The sequence below is a fragment of the Sparus aurata genome, chromosome 18 (genome assembly GCF_900880675.1).
Source record: "Sparus aurata chromosome 18, fSpaAur1.1, whole genome shotgun sequence".
NCBI lineage: Eukaryota > Metazoa > Chordata > Actinopteri > Spariformes > Sparidae > Sparus > Sparus aurata.
Window position 1 is genome coordinate 26,418,329 of NC_044204.1, and position 23,558 is coordinate 26,441,886.

The window sequence follows — 23,558 nt, forward strand, 5'->3', positions numbered from 1 at the left end:
CTTCCTTTAAAAAAGCTGTTTGTAGCTGATGTTAACTAACCGATGGCAGTGCTGATCATGAGCGTGTTTCCTTCCTGCTTTCTGTTTATTTTCCTCACAACCTGATCGGCTCTAGAATGTGCTCATTCATTGCAAATAAGATGTAGAAAAAAAAGAAAACAAGTGAATTCAGGACACAGAAGAAGAGACTGAAAAAATGGGGGAATAGAGGTAACAAGAGACAAGCATATAAAGACAGACGGATCAAAAGAGGGGATCTCACCAGATTTGGAGAGGCTTGTAAAGGGATAAAGAATAAAAAATGTACTGTATAATGGCACAAGAAGGGGGTTCTTCCCAAAATCAGAATGGCTTTTACACGGGAAGGAAAAGAAGGTGTGAAGAATGGAGATTAGAGGGAAGCTTCAGGGGGAGCAAGGGAGGAAGGATGGGAAGAATGCCCCTCCGATTTTCTCATGTGTAGCTATTTGCATATTGGAAACTGTGTTGAATTCCACAGCACCATCTCACTGTATATTGTATGTACAAATACGTGCAAGACATACATCCTTCCATAACAACAAACTGGAAAATGTATAAAGTATAAGATTAGGCAGAATTATTTGTTTCCCACAGGAATATGAGCGGGAGGCAGCTTAATTTGCGGGATCTTGGAACGGAGTATGAATGTGTAAGAGAGAGCATGTGTGCAAACAGCAAGGGATGAGGTAACGTGACTGACTGGGAGTGAAAGATGACGGATGAAGTGAAACAACGTTAGAGAACTTTATTGCAATTATGAGAAGTAAAACATGATTTGGGCTGGTTATGAAACTGTGGCTGGACAAATTAGACCCTGACAGATCGCCACAGTCTAGGTAATTAATAGGAAACAGTGGAATTATAACTTAAAGGATTTTAGATACATATAAATACAATAAAAGATCTCAGCCTTTTAAGTTTATATCACAAAAGTTTGTACATTCATGTTATAGGTATTGTTTTGCAAGCGGTACATTGTAGATGGCCTTTCTTTGGGTCAGTGCTGCAGAGCCAGTTAAGGATGTCAGTAGTGTTTCATTGCTCATGAGTTATTTCCTGTGAGCATGTAAAAGTATATGTGCTAAAAATTTATATAATGTAGAAAATGAACAAAAGCTATTATTGCAAGTACAGACCACACAAATAGCGGGTCACCATAAGCTTTTTTAAGACTTTCAAATACCGGTCCCTGCTTAACAATAAGAGTTAATTCTGGATCCTGGACCTGAATGAAGAGTTTTTGTTAAACTCTTCATTCAAGGTCCTCTTGCTTCATGTAGATTTTACTGGAGCATTCTCAACTTGACCAAGAATGAGACACTTGATAAAGACTGAGAATTCAGTGGAGGAGCTCTGGAAAAAAGCTAGAGAATTGACCTGGAGTTGATTGAAAATAAATTGAATCAACTTACGTGCTGCCATGTGTCTGAAATTTGATTTCCGTCTTGCCATGCACACACTATGGAAATGTTTGCTGATACTAAGCAAAATTATCCGATCCATGCCTGCAGCCGTCCCATGATGACTTGGTATAGCAGTTGTTGACAATATGAATGTTTCAAACCATCCCTCTTTCCTGCTGTTGTCAATTCTTAATTTGTTCCTTCTCATCCTATCCAAAATACTGGCCCCCATTCCAAAAATAGAGAGCATAATTTATGTCCTCGCTATTTGAATGGCTCTGAGACGTTACATCAGGGGCTGGAGCCTCTCCCGGTTCTCGCTGATTGAAAGGCAGTGTGACACATTGTTGGACAGGTTGTCTCACCACACAAAGCCTGACGTATAGACCAAATACAGACCAGATTTACATCTCCTCGTCGCCCGCATTTTTCATTTCCTCTAGATTCTCTTTCACATGAATCCAGTTCTCTTTAGTTCTGCTCTCTAGTCCAATATTCTCCCAATAAACAGAGAGTGATGTCGAGGAAAGACACACAAAGAGAAAACTGACTTGGTCTCAAAGGAGTCTTTGTGAATGTGAAAAATGTATTAATATTTTGTGGGGTTCTGCTGAGCTGAAATAAAAGGTTCCCCTGGGTGTCGATGCCCTGGGGGTCCCTGATGTGCCCAGAAGCTGTCTGGCTCTGCTTATTAAGGTAGAACTATTTCTATATGCAGATATTCTTGAGCTCCGGGGCGACCTCAGTGTGCTAGATCAGTGAGTTTAGGTTAGCATGTACATATAGCGGCGTATAAGGTCGAACACACGCAGAACAATGTGTTTCTGTGGGACGATTATCGGGGGTTTACTTACCACAGAGGAGATGAAGAAAGGCAACAGTCGATTCTAAATGAGTGTGTGTGTGTGTGTGTGTGTATGTGTTTGAATCCTGTGACATGTTGTGACCTTGTGAAATTACGAGGCTTATCCTGCAATCTGAGTGGTTACCACAGATAACAAAACTGAATTCTCTTGTGTATTTTGGAAGCTAATTTTTATGCTTTAAATGAAATGAAATGAAACTCTTGAGACACATAACAAACACACATTCCACTAAGCTTAGTAAGCTTACACTTACTATTACCCTTTATAGTTTCTGATGTTTGCAATAGAAAAGCAGCTGTGTGTGGTTCAGGAATGACTTTGAACCCAGCCATTAAAGAAACATCTGCATAATATAGATAAAAAAATAAGTCACCTCTGACATGTTTTTCGTTGTGCAGATACTTTTCAGGCACACGGTTCTCATAAAGTTCAGGCCAAAAAGATGAGAAAAAGCTTGAAGGAAGCTAATCCTGCTTTTGGAAGTAAATTGGTAAGTGAAAACAGTGAAAACACATAAAGGTTACCCAGTTGTTAAAGGAACATTTCAATCCAAAATAAAGTTAATCCACTGGGTATGTCAATGTTTGTTCCTGCAACAACAGAGAAATCGTGGTCTTTTTTTTACCATCCACATGTTTGTTTTACTGAAGATGGCATTAACGAACAGGAGTTACTGGATGTAACATTAGTTTTATGAGTCTGTGTTCAACCCCTTTTATCTCCATGTTAATGCAGCCACATTATTTTTAATACATATGATACTGCACATGTTCCCTGATAAATACGTGTGAGATGACAAAATTTCTACCTGAACAAAATAGATAAATAGTTTGACATTTATTTTGTTTGGCAAGTGGAATTCACTTTATAACATTTGCGAAAAACTTTCATAGGGGTCCTTAATGTAAATTCTTTTTTCTTAATTAGGAAAGTCGACTTTTTACCCTTTCTCACTCCTCCTGTTCTGACACTGAACTAACTGGGACAGAATGACTGAACCTGAACCCAAGATGACGGCTTCCCAACTGGTCTGACTGACTTTAATATATATTGAATGCGACCTTCTCACAGACCTGAACAATGCTGACCCCTGGCATTTCCTGTAATGACCACCATGGTGTCAGACTGATGGAGTATTGATCTACTGTATTTGCTTATCATTAGCGTGCAGTTCAACACACAGACACACAGAACAACAACAAAGGTTAATAGCTGCAAAATTTGGTTGTGTTTGGATGTATAGCTGACTCCAAAAGGTCAAACCAACTGCAGCTAAGTAGCATCTAATGAAGACTAAAGAGAGTGCTATGGTTTTTGTGTCAAAAAGGTCACCAGGTCAAAGGTTTGATGCGTCATTAAATGCTCTTAAAAAAGACCCCTTGTTATGTATTTTTATTATTAGTTATAACTACGTTTAAGATATAACCATAGAATGTTTTTCCGGTTGAACAAATACTTTATTACAATTTAACAATGTATAAACTTGAAAGATGTTTTTAATAACACTAATACAGTAGAATTAAATACCCTAGATTTGCAAATATACATGGTTTTCATACCAAGGCATATCTTGCAACCGTCTAAACATTATTCGGGCAGCAACATTACTGTTTGAACCATAACAAAGACCAGTGCAGTGTTTTTGTGAGTCATGCAAATTCTGCAAATTTAAGCAGGCATAGTTGTTGTACATATACAGTGCAAAGCATGGTGAGTTTGTGTGTGCAACTTGTTTCTGCAATCACAAACGTAATAGATTGTAATTGGTTGCTGTTTCTCTTTGAGTTAAAGCTGCTAACTGCTTTTAAAAAACCCTCATCGCTCGGTGGGAGGTCACACACATAACATAACATCTTTTGAAAATGTCACACCCTGTGGCCACACGCCAATTCGGCTCTGTTACCTCCTTGGCCAGCTCAAAGGTGGAGAACATGGAGCGAGAGAAAATGATTGATGAACAAACAAATGATCCTCCAGCCTCACTTGCTCCCTCCAACCCCCGACCCTCATTCCCTCCCTCTGCTGGAGTTTGTTTGATGAGGCCTCTTGCTGTGTTTGGAAAATTATGTCTTCTTGCCAGCCTCTCATATCGGCTTCATTAGTGAGATAGTTAGAAGAAAAAAAAACTAATAGATGTAACCCATCATCCCTGGCGTACGCTGCACACGTTTGTTTGCAAAATTAAAGTTGGCACAGTGGTTCACTTTTATTTGATTATTTTAATTCCTTCCAAACATGGCTTTATGAGACGAGCAGCAACAGAGACTGAGCTTTCAATTCTTCTTCGCTGACTTTATTAGTTTGTTTTTTTCTTGTTTGGACCTCGGTTCAAGATGCGCAGTAATAAAACACAGGAGAGACACAGGAGGGATGTTGGCAGGATAGCAGCTGTAGACGAGGCCGTAGTTGAATTTGAACACGAGTGTTTATGCAAATGACACTGTTTGGAGATGGATAGATATATGACTTTGTCGTCCTGTGTATTGATTTATTGAGATTGTTTCCAGAGGCCTTGTGCCTGAGAGTTTTACCAGGTTGTCCATTTCGAGCGTGTTTACATACAGAAAGGCAGAAACACAACATTCAGAATGTGTCTGTGCCTGAGACCGTGTTCATCCATCCATCCAACTTCCACATATTGTACATGAAGGTGGATTAAAGGATAGAGAGGATACAGTCTGATGTGATACAGTCTGTGTGGCTCCCTAGCAGCATTTAAAGGGATTCTGCTGTGCTGAGCAGCTTCTCGTAGCTCTCTTCGTCTCTGACCTCAGGCTCAGTCCTGCCATAACTCTCCTCATTACAGCCTTAATGGGCCAATCAGCGCCGTGCGGGGCCAGAGGCACACTCCTCTAGTCTTCACAGCTTTGCAGGGCTGTAGAACTCGCTCCCCTCCTTCTCTGTAATCCTCTCACCTTATTTCTCAACCCTGCTACATATCTGTCTCTTTTTATTCTTTTCCTCTTTCTGTCACATATCCTCCAGTTCCCAGCAGATTCTCCACTATATGTTCCTATGAGGGAGTCATTGTAATGTCTGAGTATGGGGGCGACTTCTTTACACAGTGGCAGGTTGTGGATGTGCTCTGTGATGGAGAGTGTGTGCCTGTTCTCAACTTGTATATGTCTATGTATCGCAGTATGTGTGCATGGAAAGTGTAACAATGCATGATCTGTAAGCTGTTGTGTAAGTGCGTGTATTCCTGGTTCACATGCATGCAATCTTGGGCCGTGGGGCGGCTGTGGCTCAGGGTCAGAGCCAGTGTGTTGTTGTCAGAAGTTCTCTGGTTGATTTCCCTAGTCTGCATGTCAAAGTGTCCTTGGGCAAGATACTGAACCCCAAACTGCTTCTGATGAGCTGGTTGGCACCTTGCATGGCAGCCACCTCTATCAGTGAATGAATTACTGTAAGTCGCTTTGGACAAAAGCGTCTACTAAATGCTGTAAACGTAAATCTTATAATTTGACTTTAAAGATTTTCCAACCTGTTGGCGTCATGAAAACTTGGACAGTGTTGAAAATATGTTGCCAATGAGCTCAAAAGAAGGCTGTTTTTCTCAATTTATGACAGTTTCTTTACCCCACAGGTAGAGTGTGTATACACAATAAACCGTACAGTGTAGGCCTTAATTGCTCAGTTCTACATCAGTTAACTTCTAAAATGTTTTTTTTTTTGTTTTTTTATCGTGACCATTATCCAAAAGCAGTCTTAAAGCATCTGATGCAGCAGATGCACCTGGTCCCTTCCCATTCAGACAGATTTCCATCCAATCTGGTCCATTACAAGCCAATCAGAACCAGAATCAGAGTTTGTAATACAAGGCAGGTTGAGGAGAGCTTTACTGGCTTTAACCTCTTCAGTTCAGAAATTTTGATACTAACGATCCCAGACATTTCTTTTCAGGATCTTTTTTCAGATTAAAGGATCGATACCTAAACTCACTAATTTGGGGTAAATGTGTGGTTTATCACAGTAGAAAGTACTGTCTCTTGGATGAGAGGTGAAACTTCTTCAAGACACTGAAACAAGTCTAGCTGCCTACGATGTGATACTTAAAAGCAAAACAATGTTACTGCGTTGCCCATTTTGAATCTCAAATGTATTCAGAAACACATTTTAGTGTATTGTTAAGCTCCAATTTGACGAGATTGTGACCGGGCTGCTATTTGAATTTTTTCTCTTTGAAAGCGGCCCGATCTTGCAGGCATCACTCGGTGCTTCATCATGTTTCATCGCTCTGCTCTTTTTAATTGCATCCAGAGGCATTTTTGGTCTGTGCCCGGTGATAACGCAAATGAATTGAGAGAGAGCAGATTAATAAGCATTTACCATTTGGTGTGGCTACTCCATGTGCATACACATACAAAAAGAAATGGAGGTCATTGTGGATGATGTCATTACAGAGTCACTCTCCCAATCACAAAAAACTGATGTGTCACACATGGAGGAAATAAAACTATTAGCTTGATTTCACCTGCAGTGTGAAATCATTATGAGGAGCAACGAACCAGTGAGCCCACAAGTATGTAAGGTTGAGACTACCACTAATGACTTGTTGATATGAATATGATTGTTTTATTGAGTTTTATGGTGACGCCATAAAACGGTCGTTAACAATGTGAACTCACTGGTGATGTGTGTATGCGTTGTGTGTTTATGTGTGTGTGGGCGGGGGGGTGTTCCTGTCTCCCTTTATTCTGGGACAAAACGGATAGTGGTAAATATGTGTGGAAGGAAAGGTTGAGAGGATCAATAATGGTGATGAGAGTCGGGCCAACAAACACATCATTTTAATCACTCTGGACCTGAGGACTACACCGACTCACAGTCCTGCCACTCTGAGTGTGTGTGTGTGTTACAGTTTGAGGATGTATATGCCGATGTCAGCACGTGTTTATTTATACATTATTCATCAAAACTTTCAGATGAACAACGGACTCTCTCTCTCGTACATTGTTCATACCAAAGGCACGTTCACAGGACACACCGCCGGAGTAAAACAGGGACAGTTCGGAACAAACTGTGCCGACTCAATCGTTGCAGTATAAACACGGCAGCGTGTTTGAAACTCCACCAGGTAAATTATAATCTGGCTGCCGGCTGTTGCCAGCTAAGGAAGGGCAAAAGGTTTAGGGAGGCTATTAAAGCAACTTTCTGGATTAAAATTCAGCTTCAGTACACAAGAATATGTTCCAAAGTACAATTTGCAGTAAAGGGATCGCCCACGCCAAAACACTGAAAGCAATTTCTTTTAAATCCTGCTCGGGAACATCATTCAGCCAGCGCTAGATTTATGGTTAAAAATGCAGACAGAGGGACCATGTCTATAAATCAAGGAGTGACCTTCAGAGACAGTCTGTTGTGGTTGAAGGGTGGTACAATACCCATAACTGTGAAATATGTAGTAACTGCTGCTGGTTATGTGTAACAGATTAATCTAAAAGAACCACTTCTCAGCTTTTTTCTAAGTCAGGATCCTTTCTTAATTTGATTTGTATTAAAAAATAATCATTGCACATGTTTCCCCCGCAGGTTCCCTGCAGGGAGAACACCAGAGGAGGCTGTACAAGGAGCTGCTGGCTAACTACAACCGACTGGAGAGACCTGTTGTCAACGACTCAGCCGCCATCCTGGTGGAGCTGGGCCTCACGCTGCTGCAGATCATAGACGTGGTGAGGGAGACACTTCTGACACTTTCTTTATGTTTGTGTGTGTTTGTGTTTGGGAAGTGAAGGCTGTAGGAAATCTGTTATTTATGTGAACACCACATTCAAGGGCGACCCCAAATGACAGTGATCACCCTCCCTCCACCTTCACTTACATGACATGAATGTAAGTTTTAGTCACATGAGACTAATTTTGCACATTACAGATCAGTGCTGCGACCTTGCACAATCCAGGTCAAACTTTTTGCACTACTGGACAAATCTGTATAATTTCCGCCTACTTCACCTACACCACTATACACTCTATTTATATTTATATTATATCTTTTAGGTATTTTAATACTGTTTGTTGTTTTGCACCTACAGACATCAGCAAATTCCTCTACTTGGCATAAAGCAATTCTGATTCTGACTATATGTGATAGCAGCTGTATCTTAATATCCTTAAACACAATTGTCGCAATTCAGTGTAAGAGTCATAATCACAGTGGTGCATTGGCTACATGCTAAAAGTAGTCCTGTGACTTAAATAAAAATGTATGATGTAAGAAATTCCTAATGAAAAAATGGAAATTAGCTTTTCTTGTGTGGCCACTTTTAAATTAAATTGTACATTGGTGGTGTGTGAAGTGTGTTTTCTACGAGAGTATTTCCGTCTGACGTGTGCGTGTCTCAAGCTGTGGGTGTCCGTGGAATAAGCAGCGGTATCAGGCTGCAGGTTTGTGTTTATGGCACATTGTTAAATGTCAGTGGAATGTAATGCACTTCTGCTGTTTGACTTTTATCACATGAAGACCCTCTGGACTGGGACACATGGTTACACCTGAGCACACGCTAGACAGTGAACTGGCTGTGGCCTTACCTTAACTCACACACTCCTTTAACACTGACGTTCCTTTTCGTTTGAATCCGCATTCACCGAGGGGAAAACTGGCTGAGCGTGCTTGTTTACTTGCAGAGGTACTCCGTCATCTCGCTGCAGAGTGTTGGCTGCATTCAGACCCTCAGTGGATCCGCATGAAATAACCTGCCTGGCAAAAAAATTAAAAAGAAAAAAGTTGAACCAAGCTCAACTTCTGCTGCAAACACACATTTCTTGTAGCACGAAAGGCACATTTATACTGTTAAACTCGCAGTCGTGACGAAAAGTAATTGCTGCCGTGATTCTAAAGTTGTAAAACTCGATCTGTGTGTGTGTGAAGTGGGATCTGTGGTGTAGTGTTTTGGTGTCTAATAAACATTTAAACACATTAATATGTTATGCCAAAAAGGACGTCCTGGATCATATTTCATGTCTCTCGGTATCTTTTAAAACACTCTTCTTCTTTAAAGTAGTTGCAGTTTGTAGATGAGAAAAACTTTTTTGTTTTACAGTGTCTTCCTCTGTCCTTTTTTCTCAGCCAGTGACCCAGAAATCAATCCAGGTGTACTTCAATGACTCCTTCAAATTGTAAAGAATCTTCGTTGACTCATTAACCACCAGAGAGCCGAGACAAACCCGTGAGACGGTTATTAGGCTGTATGTGCATTCGTCAGTCAGCCTATCCACAGGGACGGTTTACAGAAACGTTAGTGTGTTAAATGCATCGAAAAAAATGAGTTTCATACCGGCCAGATGTCTGCCCTCATTTGTAAGAACACACAGATATACCACGGTTTTTTCTGTGTGTGTGTGTGTGTGTGTGTGTGTGTTCTTCCCACAGGGCTTCATGCTGTCCACAGTGGGGGCAGTTTTAGGGTTGTTTGTCCTTGTTTCTGGGAGTTCTCATCCTTCTGAGAGAAGTGAGAAGAGGGATGATTTTTTGAGTCAGATTCTCTCGAGCTACTAACAGAAACAGGTCAAATAGACAAGAAACAAGGCCAGTTTACTGCGCGAGGAGAATCCCGCGATTGGTTGGGAAAATGTTGTAGGAAGTAGAAAGATTTTAAATTAAACACTGAGATCTTTCGTCGTAAAGTGGGATTTATTCCAATTATGTAGCAGTGGCTGATGTCTAGAGGCCCAGAGGTGAGCAAGTTTACTGTGAGTTTACTGCCGTGAAGACACAGATGGTCATTCTCCTCATTTATTCATCAGCAAACAGTGTTTGCTGCTGACTGATGCTTGCATGTTTCTAGGTCAGGTTCCAGGTGTCCCTGGGTAAGCACACACAAACATGTTAATGTTGGAACAAAAGATAAAAGTTCAGAAAGATGTGTTTGCTTTAATCGTAAGGAACAAAAGATGAAGAGTGGTCCGGTGAGACTGAGTGTTTTGCCTGACAAGCGCCATCAGCAGCCCAGCAGGAGAGACAATCTGCGTTTTATAGCTTAGTTATGACCTGGGGGTGAACATTTACTGACTCAGAATACTCACAGTTTTTGGAGATGACAAACAAAGGCATCGAAACATGAGACTAAAGTAGGCGGATATAGAGGTGTAGAAATGGGAAATGGTGCTCTGCAAGGGTGAAATTGCAATTTACCTATTTCCTGAGGTAAATGTACCATACATTCAGCATAGATAACACTCTTTCAAGTAGAATTTAATTTAGTAGAATTACAAAAATGTACTTAAATGTACTGTAAGTATCAAAAGTACTTCTATCAAAGTAGAAGTAGGTAGAAATAATGCAGAAACGTGTTTCCTATCACTGTTTCACGGTGATGATTTTGATTCAATATTACTGCTGCAAATATGTGTATGATGCATTTAACTGCACTTAATGTAACTTAATCCTTCAGTTCATCAGAGCAATTCAAAGTCGGCAAGTTTGGAGGCACACGGTTTTCATCAGATGGGAGGGTTGCATACGTCAAGCTGTCAGAAAAATGCAGTGGAGTAAAAAGTACAGTGTGTGCCTCTGAGATGTTGTGGAGTACAGGTAGTAGCAGAAAAAGGATATTAAATTACAAGTATCTCAAAATTGCACTTAAGGACTTGATTAAATGTACTTAGTTACATTCCATCAGTGCTGCTCTGCAGGTGTGCTTAACTGACCAACTACCGAGGAAGGTGAAAGTCACATTTCTCATAATTTAAGTTATATTGAAGAAAAGATATCAGTATAAATCAACACAATCATATAACCATCACACATAGACATAAACAAACATGTGAAAACTGGTTGTTGTTTAGTGAATATGTATTGTCATGTAACTGCTGTACTGGACCCAGTAGCTGAACAAGGCAGGAGGAAGACAATAGGTAGCTTATTTAGCGACATGAAGCTGACAGTGAAGAAGGCAGAGGCTCCGCAGGTGAGACTGAAAGAGGGCTCAGGTGAATGTGACACATAGGATCCACAGTTAGGTGTTGGCTGGTGACAGAGGTGCTGGAGGCTGGGTGGTAGAGTGGCAGTGGAGCTGGTTGCCAGGTATAGTCCGATCACTGAAGAAGTCAAGGAGAGTCAACAGCTGACAAAAGTCAAATTCTAGAGACTGTTGAGAGACAATATATCACATCGTAGACGGCAAAATCATCTGGCAGCGAGCGCAGTGAAGACCGGAGTACTAAATTATCTTATATCTAACTCTGGTACAGCTGAGAAGCTGTGGACTGTCCCTGGAAGAAAACATGCAAACAGTTCAATAAATGAATAGAAATATAAAGATAAATAACTTTGCTTTTCTGAAGAAAATGTATGACCCACTGAACCACAAGCACAGTCTCAGTCAGTGTGTACAGTATATTTAATGTATGCTCAATATCCACTAAGTGCTGCAGGCACTGGTTTTCTGACCTTGAAAAGGTGACTGAAGTTAATATTTCCAGGTTATGAGATTTATGCGACCCACACTTCTATTTTCATCATTCAAATACACACACACACACACACACACACACACACACACACACGCACACACACACACATGCACGCACACACACACACACACACACACACACACACACACACACACACGCGCAAACACACACACACACACACACACACACACACACCACAGGGGGATCAGCAGTGTCTGACTTTTGCTCGTTTGCTTGATCATCCTGGTCATCTGCTTTTCACAGATGACATGACAGAAGGTTTTTTTGCGATATTTGCAACAACATTTTCAACACCAAGCTCGGAAAGAGGACAAAAAGAGAGCGAGAAAAACAGATAAATGGATTCAGTGCACTGAAAACAGGGAACCTCTTTGATCCTGTTGAGCCTTCCCCTCCTCTGTGCGAGCGTCCCTGTTCTGACTTTTTCACTTGGAGCAGAAAGTCTGATGCTCACAGAAATGCTAATTTCACCTCGCAGCTAGAATATGAGAGACATCATTTCCCAAATGCTATATGGGCACTTTGAAAACACTTCTGAAGTTCATTCTTGGCAAAGACATAGGCTTCAATCTGCAAAATCTTTAGATTTGTTATCTTTATTTGAACAATCACAAATTATGTATACAAGGAAATGTACAGTTGTTACTTTAAAAAAGCAAAAATGCTCTAATCCAGGTGGAATTTTACCAGTATATTTCTCACTCAGGGACCACCCGGCCAAACCATCAGCAGCATACAAATCATGTAAAAAACGTGAAAAATATAAATGAAATAGCTGTTTTACATTATTTCACTGCTGATGATTCTTTGCCATTGGCCCTTTCTGTTCATTGTGCACTGGTGAGTGGAGATAGAAACACTCTGTAGAGAATCCCTTTCCTCTGAGTATGGTTTGATTTGTCTCATTGTGTTTTGTAAAGGAGCCAACATGACATTTTACAGTTCATCGCCATTGTTTAAATAAGTAAGTATTTTAGCTGTTTTAAATGGGTCGTGTAATTTTGTTAGGTGGCTCCACTGTGAGAACGTTCAACAGACCAAAACCAGCTTTTATACCTTTAAACACTGCCTGGTGTGGAGAGTAAATGCAGAGTTGCACGTGACAGAGATCATTTTCTAAATATTTAAGATAAAGATTGACCCTGTTGTTTTCTCTTATGCAAAACAAAAACTAACTTTTCTTTTTTCTGTTCTTAGGATGAGAAAAACCAAGTGCTGATGACGAACGCCTGGCTGCAGCTGGTGAGTCAGAGTTTGAGAATCAATGTAATGTGCTTTAATTATATTTTGGGATTTTATTACTTTAATTATCCTTCATTATGACTGTGTTTCTCACATTACTAGCGCCACTACATTAAGTGCTCGACGATGACGCTGAATCTTAATCGTGCACATCCAGAGTTACAAGTTATCTGAATTATATGTTATATGATTCATTCTTTGTTTCTTGCTCTCAGTCTAATATTAATCGTACATCATTACATCAGTGCAGTTAGCTCATTAAAGCTATCTGCAGTTATTTTTAAAAACAGTTTCTCACAGTTAAGTTCCATATTAAACTTTCAAAACTGGAACTCGGCCACTTGTTGTTGCTGACCGAGTGAGAGCCGCCGCTGCTGTGTTTGATGCTGGCATCAGCACACTCAGGAAAACATCATTCCAGGCAGATTGTCAAGCAGGAAGTGCGACGAATGGGCGGAGGAGGAAGAGAGAGGAAGAGTGCAGCGTATTTAAGTGGCAGTCAATTTGATTGTTAATGGACTTAATGCCAACAGGAGAAAACAATCCACAGATGGATCCACAGCCTGGAGCCAAATTAGTCTTTGCAACAGTTATAGTTACAGGACATTATGCCTGTTGCTGGTTTTAAATTAAAGCATTTGATCCACAGCCACAGCAGCTTTATTATAAGCTGCTCGTTATAAACTGCTTAAAGCCATCAGGTATGCCTGCAAGGTTAGAAATATGTCGACAGTAATAATCACACCTTTCTTACTTGATGACCTTAGAAGAGTTAGGGAATCATTTTATCCCTACGTTTTTATTTCTTTCCCGGCAGGATACAGCCGGTATTACTTCTATCAAATGTGCCATTTTCTAATCAAAGTTTAATTAGATTAAGATCAACCAAGCGTAGCAGAGCAAGAGTTACTGAACCCTTTTTAAAAAGTGTTGAAGTCTAGTAAAAAAAACTTTCTTTCTCTGTCTCAGTACTGGACAGACATCTACCTGAGCTGGAATCCAGACAACTACCCCGGTGTCCAGAACCTGCGATTCCCTTCAGACCAGGTCTGGACCCCTGACATCCTCCTTTACAACAGGTAAAAGCTGCTTTTTCTACTCTTTCCTGAACGTGGCTGTAACTGATATTTTACACCAAGGATGAAGTGAAAATGTTGAGTTACAAGAACTCTACAATGTTTTTTTTTCCTGTCCTTCAGTGTTTTTATATCGGTTTTGTGCTTGTAAAAGATCTTGAAATAAAAAGTTCCCACCAACAGAAGCTCCTCTTTCCCACAGAAAACACTGCTCCTGAAACGCCTCGTCGGTAGTTCCGCCTTTAATTCCGTGACGTTGTGACATCACACTACGTCACAATGTCACTCGTTTGCATAATTTTTGCCTAGTGGCTAGTTTTGCTCATAAGAATTGATTTAGCACAGCTTGCCACGTTATTGTTAGCGGTGCTGGGTCAGGCATGTCCAAGCTGACCAGTCACAGGAGATTGGGAGGCCTTAAAGAGACAGGATCTAAAAAAGACAGTGTGTCTGTTTCAGAACAGAGGGGGAATACAAAGCTGCAGCACTGGACAGAATGAGAAAACTGATGTGTTTTTGAGCACTATAGCATGTAAACCTCAAGATGTTACAGCAACACAAAGACAGAAAAAGTGTCCAAAAATATATACGTTTGTGAAGTTGTACTATTTAAACCATGTCCTGTTTTTGCTGTTGTTGTTTAGTATAATTACTTTTTTTTCCTGCTGCCAAAATGGTGTCGTAATCCACCATCATCACATCTCTCCCGCAGATAAACACAACTGTCAGAGACTGGATGTTTTGTTACAATTTTTTTTTTTTTTTGGTAAGTGAGTCGGAGTGATTGACATATCAGTCTAATCCTTGTGATACGCCGCTATTTCATTAAATTCTGTCTTTAATCTACACAAACCAAAACAGTGTCGGAGTCACTGTAAGCCTATGTGACGAACAATCACATCCAATCAAACACAAAACCCCAGTGACACCGGTGCAGACAGTGAACAGCGAGTCATTAAAAAAAAAAAACGTATACAGTCATTCTGCTGCTGTTACTAACTATAATTCCTCCACTGATGGAAAGAAGAGTTGCGTGGAACTGACTTACACTACCCAACTGCTTCAATCTTAAATCAGTCTATCAGTGTTTTTATAATGCATTGTAGCGGCCAACAAAGGCTGTGGATGTCCTCGGTGAATTAACTTGGACTTTGCCTGTTAACCATAAAGAAGCTAATGTGATAAAATGCTAAATAGCTACGGCAAAAATGTGTTTTAAACATTATGAAGATAAAAGGGCTGAGGTCAAAGAAATGAATAATAGATACGGCTGAGCGAGCTCTTTGCATTTTTTTTTTTTTGATTCGGGTCAGGCTGGTGCTGTTTTCTTATCCACTGTTCTTCACACTTTCTCTGCGAGGCTTTTTTTTTCTAGTCAATTAGAAAATGTAGGCCAGTTTTCTTCTCCAAAAAAACAACTAATTGCATTGCGGCTGCATGCTTGAGTGAGAGACGGATGGTCGGGTCTGAGAACAAGGAGAGGGGAAGATGAAGAGATGGACAGATTCAGTCACAAAGAGGAAGAAGGTGACACAGATAGAAGGAAGATTTTGCTAGTCGGACAGCTGGTCTTCGCTGATGTTCGCAGATGGAGATGGGAGTCTCAGATGTTTCGCCTCGTGCCCATATTTCTCCCCAGATTCACACACTGAAACATGCACGACGCAGATACACAGGGACAAAACAAAGGTTTTGGGGTATTAACCCAAATTTTAAAAGCTCAGCTTTTAGACCTGCCTGGATTACCCACCCTAATCTCCCTGCTCTCACCCTGTCTCTGCCATTTACCCTCTGCCTCCACTCCTCCCTCGCTCCCTTCATCATCCATCCCCTCTCTCACCTCATCTCATTCTATTTGCGTCTCCCCCCGTCTCTTTTTCATAACTCACTGTCTCACTATAATTCACTCTATTCAATCAACTCTTTCTCTCCATATTTTACCGTTCCCAGCCGTCACCGACTCCTCTTGATAAATCATCCCATCTACCTGTCTCTGTCTGTCAAGGTGTCAGCGTGTTACTCTCCCTCCTTCTTGTCACAGGCTGTTTATGTCTCGCTAGCTGCCGTATCTGGTGCTGTATGTTACTCTGCTACCTGCTCAAATCTGCTCACACATGAAAACGACTCGGTTTTAACAAAAGAATGACTTTAGATATCACTGAATTGCTTTTCCAAGTATGTATCGGAGCTCAAATAAATCCTGCCTGGATTTTGTTTTCTTGTGGTGTTTTATCTATTCCAGGAAAAAATATGCTGCTCTGGAGTCAAAGGAGGACACGGGACCTGAGACATGGGCTTGTGTTCAATGTCTTACGTGTTGTCCTAGTTCTTAGAGAGCAGTTGTTGGTTGAAAGCTGAACAAGACTAAGAGTCTGCAGTCATGCTTGCAGCTCTGTGGGCCTGTATTCAGGCATGCTGAATTGATGTGTTTAGGTTCTATTGTTACCATATTGACCATCTTAGTTGAGCGTGTTAGCACGCTAGCATTTGCTATTTAGCACAAAACAACATGGAAGTTTTTATTAGTTTTTGATAAACAAAAGGAAGGAATGAAAAAGAATTAAAGCGCAAGGTAAAAAGCTTTTTGATCCTGAAGGTAACCATGAATATCTATATAACATTTTGCAGCAAGATATTTCACAGGATAAAGGGCCATCCACACAGATAACTATAATAATAATAATAATAATAATAATAATAATAATAATAATAATAATAACAATAATAATAATAATAATAATTTGAGCAACCACACTGATAAATAATAACGTTCGGTGAACAGTTGTGCACGCACTGAACAAACAAAGCCAACCACAAGGAAATAGTTTCATGAAATTCCTCAAAGTTGAGAGGGGTTAGGAGAATTTAGTACTCTGTTATGAGAGATAATTGATTTGACTGAAATTCAGATGTATTTTGATTGGCTGTCACTGTTTCTATCGTTAATCAAAATCGCTCCTAAAGTGATCTCAACGATGTCATTCCACACTGTCATAGTTGTTATAGTTGCGCTGTGGAAAGATTTTTAAAACAATCTATGTGTAGTTATTATCATAGTTATCTTTCTTGGAGTGAACACCTTGATCTGCTGATTATGCCAAAGTTAGGGGATCAACAGCGTCATCGGGATTCTTCCCGCTGTTGACCGCACTACACATCACAATACAGTGAAAGTGGTTGACATGTTTAAGTCTTGACCAAAGTGGTGGAAAGACCAACATTTCACTCCCTAGAGCCGTGCTGTTGGCGTGGTTTAGAAGTCAACACATCCCAATTTGTGCTTGAAGGAACCAAGAACACACCTTTCCATAAAACATGAGTCATACCTCAGTCACCACATCAGAGATTATTGGGAAAACAAATCAAATGAAAATAACGTAATTCAACACGTATTCATCATAACCTGTTGAGAGCAGCCATACATGTCTGATACAGAAGTTTGGGAAATTGAAAAACACCATTGCTGATGCTGCTGTTTTTCAGTCTGAGACTCTTGCTTACCTTGTTGAAGTTGGACAAGATGAACGGTGATGTGAAGCCGAGGGGGCAAGATTCAGTTTACAGCTGAGCCACAGGGTTTACATGCCCCCTGAGGAGAGATTGCAATTTACAGTTATCAGCAATAGTATGGATCACTGCTGGGAACACACACACACACACACACACACACACACACACACAAGCACACACACACACACACACACACACACACACACACACACACAGTAAATATCTGTGGACGTAGACGCACATATGTTACAAATAAACACACTCTACACTAGCCCAGCACACACACACACACACACACACACTGTCACACAATTACAGACAGTAATGGCACAACATGCACCATTACACAGTGGGCCATCAGTGTGCAGCCAATAACACGCCGGCGTTGAATAGCAACAAGGCTTATTACCATGCTGCTCAGGCGGGAGCTCGTTGTAAATCTGTTGACTCATTTCTGTTGTTTTAATATGAAGTTAATGACGTCAAGGAGAGCCGAGGTCAGATGTCGATTCAGCATTTAATGTGCTCAAAGAAGAGCCTGTGGTGAGTCACTCTCAGTGTGAAACCTCTTGTAGCGTTTGCATTTTGCTTTTCTTACATGTTGAGAAAACACTGACTAATAATAATGTTTCACGCATGGAGTCATGGATTTTACCATCAGGACCAAATCCATGCATCATTTTTTAATTTAACAGGCAACTCCACCAATATCACATATTAAAGTGTGTTAACAAGGTCTTGGGAAGTACTACTGCATGTGTGAAAAAGTATTATAAAGCCTTTTGAGGCTTCAGATGGAGCTGCATGTAATCTTGTAAACTGCCTCCACAAATTTCACTCAGTAGCTCAATTGCATTGTGGGTAATGTAGGCACCTGGTTCTGAAAAGCAGTCCACTGATCTACGTTGCCTCAAAACATTATTGGACTCCTTATGAACAGTTTAAAAACAAAGAGCAGAACCAGAGGTACCGCCTGTTTTATTCCACTCGTTCTTCTTCCTCTTTTATCAGATCACATGTAGCTTAATCTAGAGCTACAAAAGGTTTATACTACTTTTTTCACATACAGTATAGTGTTCCCCAAGAAAAAGACACTTGTCTGTGTAAAATTGTTAAAGTTGCCCTTTAATTTAGAGAAATTGAATACTCTCTCGCTTCATCGATGAGAAACAGCTGTAAACGTTGTGTTGGCTCCTTCCTGTCTGCCTGTGACGATCTGTGTGTGCGTATGTCTGTTCTGAATGTGTGTGCCAGGCGAGCACGAACTGCTGTGATTGTGTTTGTATAAAGAATATCCAGATCTGAAAACAGCTACGTGAGCCGTTGACCTCCTCTCTCATTAGAGGAGAAAAGTCAATGGTCTCCCTTGACTGGGGATCGATGAGGCACATGAAGGACGTCCAACTCAGGTAAACCACAGACAGAATCCTCATTCTGCCGGCGGGGGGAAAGAGAGACGTACAACACAGACGGAGCGTTGTGACAGGCCGTAAAGATGAAAGGGGAATTAATCGCATAAATGGATAGTTGGAGGGAAGTTTTTATATTTTTTCTGGACGGATGCACGGTTGAATGAATGAACAGATGGGGAGCTTTGACGACTTTTCTCTGATCACTTAAATGACATTTGAACATAAAGAAAATATACAACGTCTTTAGGACTGGTGTGGTTGTTTTGAAAGTGCATTTATTTTGTAATGAAGAAGATGTGACAGTTAAAAAAAGGTCATATTCTACCTTTACTCAACTTTTTGATTGCTATTTTTATTTTTTCCCCTTTTTTGTTCAACTCGTCCATATTTAATCTTTTTTTTTAGTTGATTTAGGTTTTAGGGGATTTATTTGTACACATACAATTATATATTATGTTTTGTTTGTCCATAAAATCAGCTGAAATGGCCTGAATTGGAAAGAAATATCAGTGAGCTGATAAAATTAGAAGGTGCCTGCACCATCTGTGTGTTTTTGGAGAGCGTACTATTGTGAAGTTTGAGGATATCAAGTACTGTCAGTACAGTCAGCACTGTCCTATTGGTATTGTTCTCACTTGCGAAGGTGAGCGCCCAGGAGCCAAAATACAATTGAGTGCCTGATGAAATCTCAAAGCCCATAGAATAAAATAGCACAAAAGCACATAGTGACACTCACAGTGTGCTTGTCTTCTTAACATAACCTCAATTTAAATGCTGAGGTGGTCCACAAATAAAAGGATAAAGGATTTACACTTCATACAAATACGTGTCACCCAATGCAATGATTCCATGCCCTTTGTTCCCTCTTGAAGATACATAGTCAGTGATGTATGTATATGTGCTCTGCCTCTATAGGAAAAAAAACATCCCACTGTAAACTGTGAATAAACTGTACTTCATGCCTGCCGCTTCCTTTAACAACCACAAATCCTTGAGGCTGTCAGACACACTGCCTGATGTCAGGAGTCCCTGAGGCTGTTTAGCTGAATGCAATATTCCTGGGATCTGACTCAAAATACATGGACGGTCTGGCATCTGCTTCATGCAGTCCTGTCTGGCACTGAGTGTCTGTATCTGTCATCTGTGCATGGCTGAAGGGAAGGTGTTAGCTCACCCATACTCGTTAGTTCTCTTTCTTTTCTGATGTTTCTGATTTGACAAATGATCAGGTAACAAATAATTGCTGTCTTTAAAGATGCATACTGTTGTTGTGCATTCTTCATATTGTTATAAGTACATGATAAGTTATTGCACCCTGTGTGACTCTCTTTCTGACTCCCTCTTTAGTTGTCTTTCTTCTTTTGCGGTCGTGTGTGTGTGTGTGTGTGTGTGAGTGAGGACAGCAGCAAGTGTTGAGTGAGTGAGAGGAAAGCTTGGTGACTCATGTCCCATGGTGCAGGAACCTGTGACTGCTGCCATTGTCATTGTTCGTCAGTTCTTGTTTCCACCTTGCCCCAACTCTCACCTGTCCAAAGTACTGTGTGTGTGTGTGTGTGTGTGTGTGTGTTTTTGTGTGTGAGTATGCATTGTATAAACACAGCCACTTCCTGTTCTCCCAGGGCTATCACTTGTCCAGTTGTTAGCATATTTATTAATTAAAATGTGTGCATTGCAAAACAGCCATTATTCTAACAGAATGTGTCTCAGCTTAATGAAAAATAAAACTGCTGAATAAATATCAGTACATTTCTTATTGGAAGCAAGCAACACTCAAGTAGACATATTAAAAAATATATTTGACTTTGGAAAACAGTTTTTCTCACTCATCTTTAATATTTCTAAACAGTTTGTCTTCATGTGCTTAATCTAATCTCTCTTTTATAGCTTGGTGTTATATTTTTTTCCTGCACATGCATAACTTACAGTACAGTCTGTACTCTCCAACACACACACACTCCGGGGCAAACCCTGCTGTGATGTATGTAAGCGCTGATTGCAGGAAGGCGCGCACCTTCAGATACCGCGAGGGCAAAACTTGAATAATTCATTGCACAGCTCCGCCTTGGCCAACCCACACATCCCTGCCCACAGCAACCCAAGCCACAGCTGATAACAAAACACACACACACACACACACACACACACACACAGAAGAAAAATATGTTACAACACTTAACCCCCGGAAAAAAAGGTAAATCACTCAATCTGTGCAAAGGCAGGGACAAATTAAACGGGTCCGTCCACAAATTCTGTTAAGATGCATGCCACGTTCCTTTGTCGGGGGCTGAATGAGGCTCCAGGATCTTTCAGACACGCTGACATTATCTCTCTCACTCGGAATTTCATTGTGTGTGTGTGTGTGTGTGTGAATGTGTGTGTTGATTTGTGTGTGTGTGTATAGGTGTATTGTGAATGCCTGTATGCTGAAGATGTATGTAGTGTTCAGTGTGTGGGTTGTGTGGATTGCAAAGTGAAAAGGGGCTGTCAGCTCTACAGTGGGCTTTTGTGTGGCCTAAAATGCAGGGTATGTGCGTGTGTGTGCGTGTGTGTGTGCGTGTGTGTGTGCGTGTGTGTATGTTGGTATTGCTATGCTTGTGTGGACCAACCCTTGAAAACTCACCTTTCTTGTGAGGTCATTTTTACTTGTGAGGTCACTTTTACTTGTGAGGTAATTTTGCCTGGTCCTCAAAAAGAAAGTTGCTAGGGTGTTTGCGCGTGTGTTTGGGACAATTCATGTGATGAATAAAAACTCAGCCCCACTTTACATAAATATTTAAATATTTATTATGCTCTGTGAATACCAAAACTTTTTCTTCTTTTTGTAGAGTTTCCAAGCATATCGTCGGTTTCTTTTTGTCTTTACTGTTTGTGTGTCCTTAACTCAGCTGTTTTCTCTTGACGTGACAACGTACTGATAGTCAAACATTAACCAGCTACAGTAGCCTGGGAAGGACGCTATCATCCATATCTGATGAAACTGAACGATAATTTAAATAGGTTAAATACAGTTGCCTCTTTATTTTAACCTTATTATGTTAACCTTTAATACAGTACTAGTAGAACAAATATTTTAATTAACAACCTGCACACTGTGCTTGTACAGAAAAAGTTTGAATGTTTACAACCAAAATGTTTATTGCACATTTAATACCTGTGTAGCGTTGGATTGAAAAGTCTGACAGTACATCTTTTCTTTAAAGCTTTGGTACCTTTGAAACTATCAATATGTAACTAAGAGAGATTGGACACCGACATGTGGTTTTGAAAAAGTATCAAGTATCAGTACTTTTGCCAACCTTACTATAGATGATGTTATGCAAACTTTAAGCTTTTTGCTTTTATTGCTTTTTGGTCAATCAAAAGGGTAGATTAAGATTTTATAAAAGCTTGTGTTCCTGAAATGTTACAGGATTGTTTTTCTGACTCTCCTCTGGATGTTAATATTCAGTTACGCTCATGAAGGCTGTCAACAAGTGAGGAAAAAAATACAATATGAGTAAACATGTCAAGTCTGAGTAAAACAACTCAGACTTGACAATAACATTGTTTTAAAAACTCCCCGTCTGGCTGATGACGACAACAGATCAAGAGAAACCTGTTATGTAACTGCAGATGGAGCTACGTGAATCCAGATGAATTTCAACTAAGACACTCAATTAAACAACATTAGTGTCTCGGTCAAAGAAAAAAACGATAATCCAAAATAAAAATAGCACAATGACAAATTGTGTTTACTTACAAAACATAATATCCACTGGCCTCAATACAGAACTTAAATTCATTTCAGCTGTCACATGTTATAATAAAAAAGTAACAATGAAGAGGAGGAGAGATTATGTTTTTGCCCAGTTGCTACAGAGGAGAATCAGTTTTACAAGAAAGAACAGAATTCTGGCCACTTACTGAATGTGGTGAAGAGCCTAAATTCACTAAAAGTTCACACAGTGCTCCGGGCACTTAATTTAACAGTTCACACTCTAAACGACACCAGAGGAGCTGCTCGTTAATACTTAATTAGAGTTCAACTGGAGGCTAGAGCTGGAGCGGATCTAGGGTTAGTGTCTGTTCCCAAAGGTAGTGTTTGCTCCTTGAAGAGAGAATACAAACTCTACTTTGTTCAGCGGTTTCATCGACTTTTGTGGGATTTTAAGATTCCAAGTGAAGCCAAATCCATCACAAAACTTTAAACATTCCAAACTAAACTCATGCTAAACCTTGCTGCGGCTGCGCTTGCATCATCTCGGCACCTCGTGAGTTGCAGAGCCTTGAAGCAGGCATCTGTGGTGTTTTTCTCAAGTCACTGATTTTGGTTCCTTGTACCTACTGCATATTTTGGCATAGCAATGAAGGTGAATATTTAATTTCGATGCACCCTGGATCTCACCTCATTTTTTTAACTGTGCATGTGTTGGGGGAAAAAGAACTGGAGCGGCAGGATGTTGCTCCACAGATGGCTCAGTGTATGAATATCACTTCACTGCTTACTTCTGCGGCGGGCTGTGAGAGAAGAGAAACCAGCACACTTAAAAACGATATGTATAAATATACACAAACACTTGAAACAGTGAAGATATGGCCTTATCTAACAGGCTGATT

General features: G+C 40.4%; 1 protein-coding gene across 1 annotated transcript in view; it reads left to right on the forward strand.

The window, feature by feature from the left end:
- Window positions 1–23,558, forward strand: part of LOC115569190 (neuronal acetylcholine receptor subunit alpha-7-like) — a 41,748-nt gene that overhangs the window by 10,053 nt on the left and 8,137 nt on the right. Inside the window, exons 2-4 of the mRNA XM_030397151.1 lie at window positions 7,823–7,962; window positions 12,920–12,964; window positions 13,934–14,043. Of these exons, the coding sequence (XP_030253011.1) occupies window positions 7,823–7,962; window positions 12,920–12,964; window positions 13,934–14,043 (295 nt within the window). The remainder of the gene's footprint in view (window positions 1–7,822; window positions 7,963–12,919; window positions 12,965–13,933; window positions 14,044–23,558) is intronic.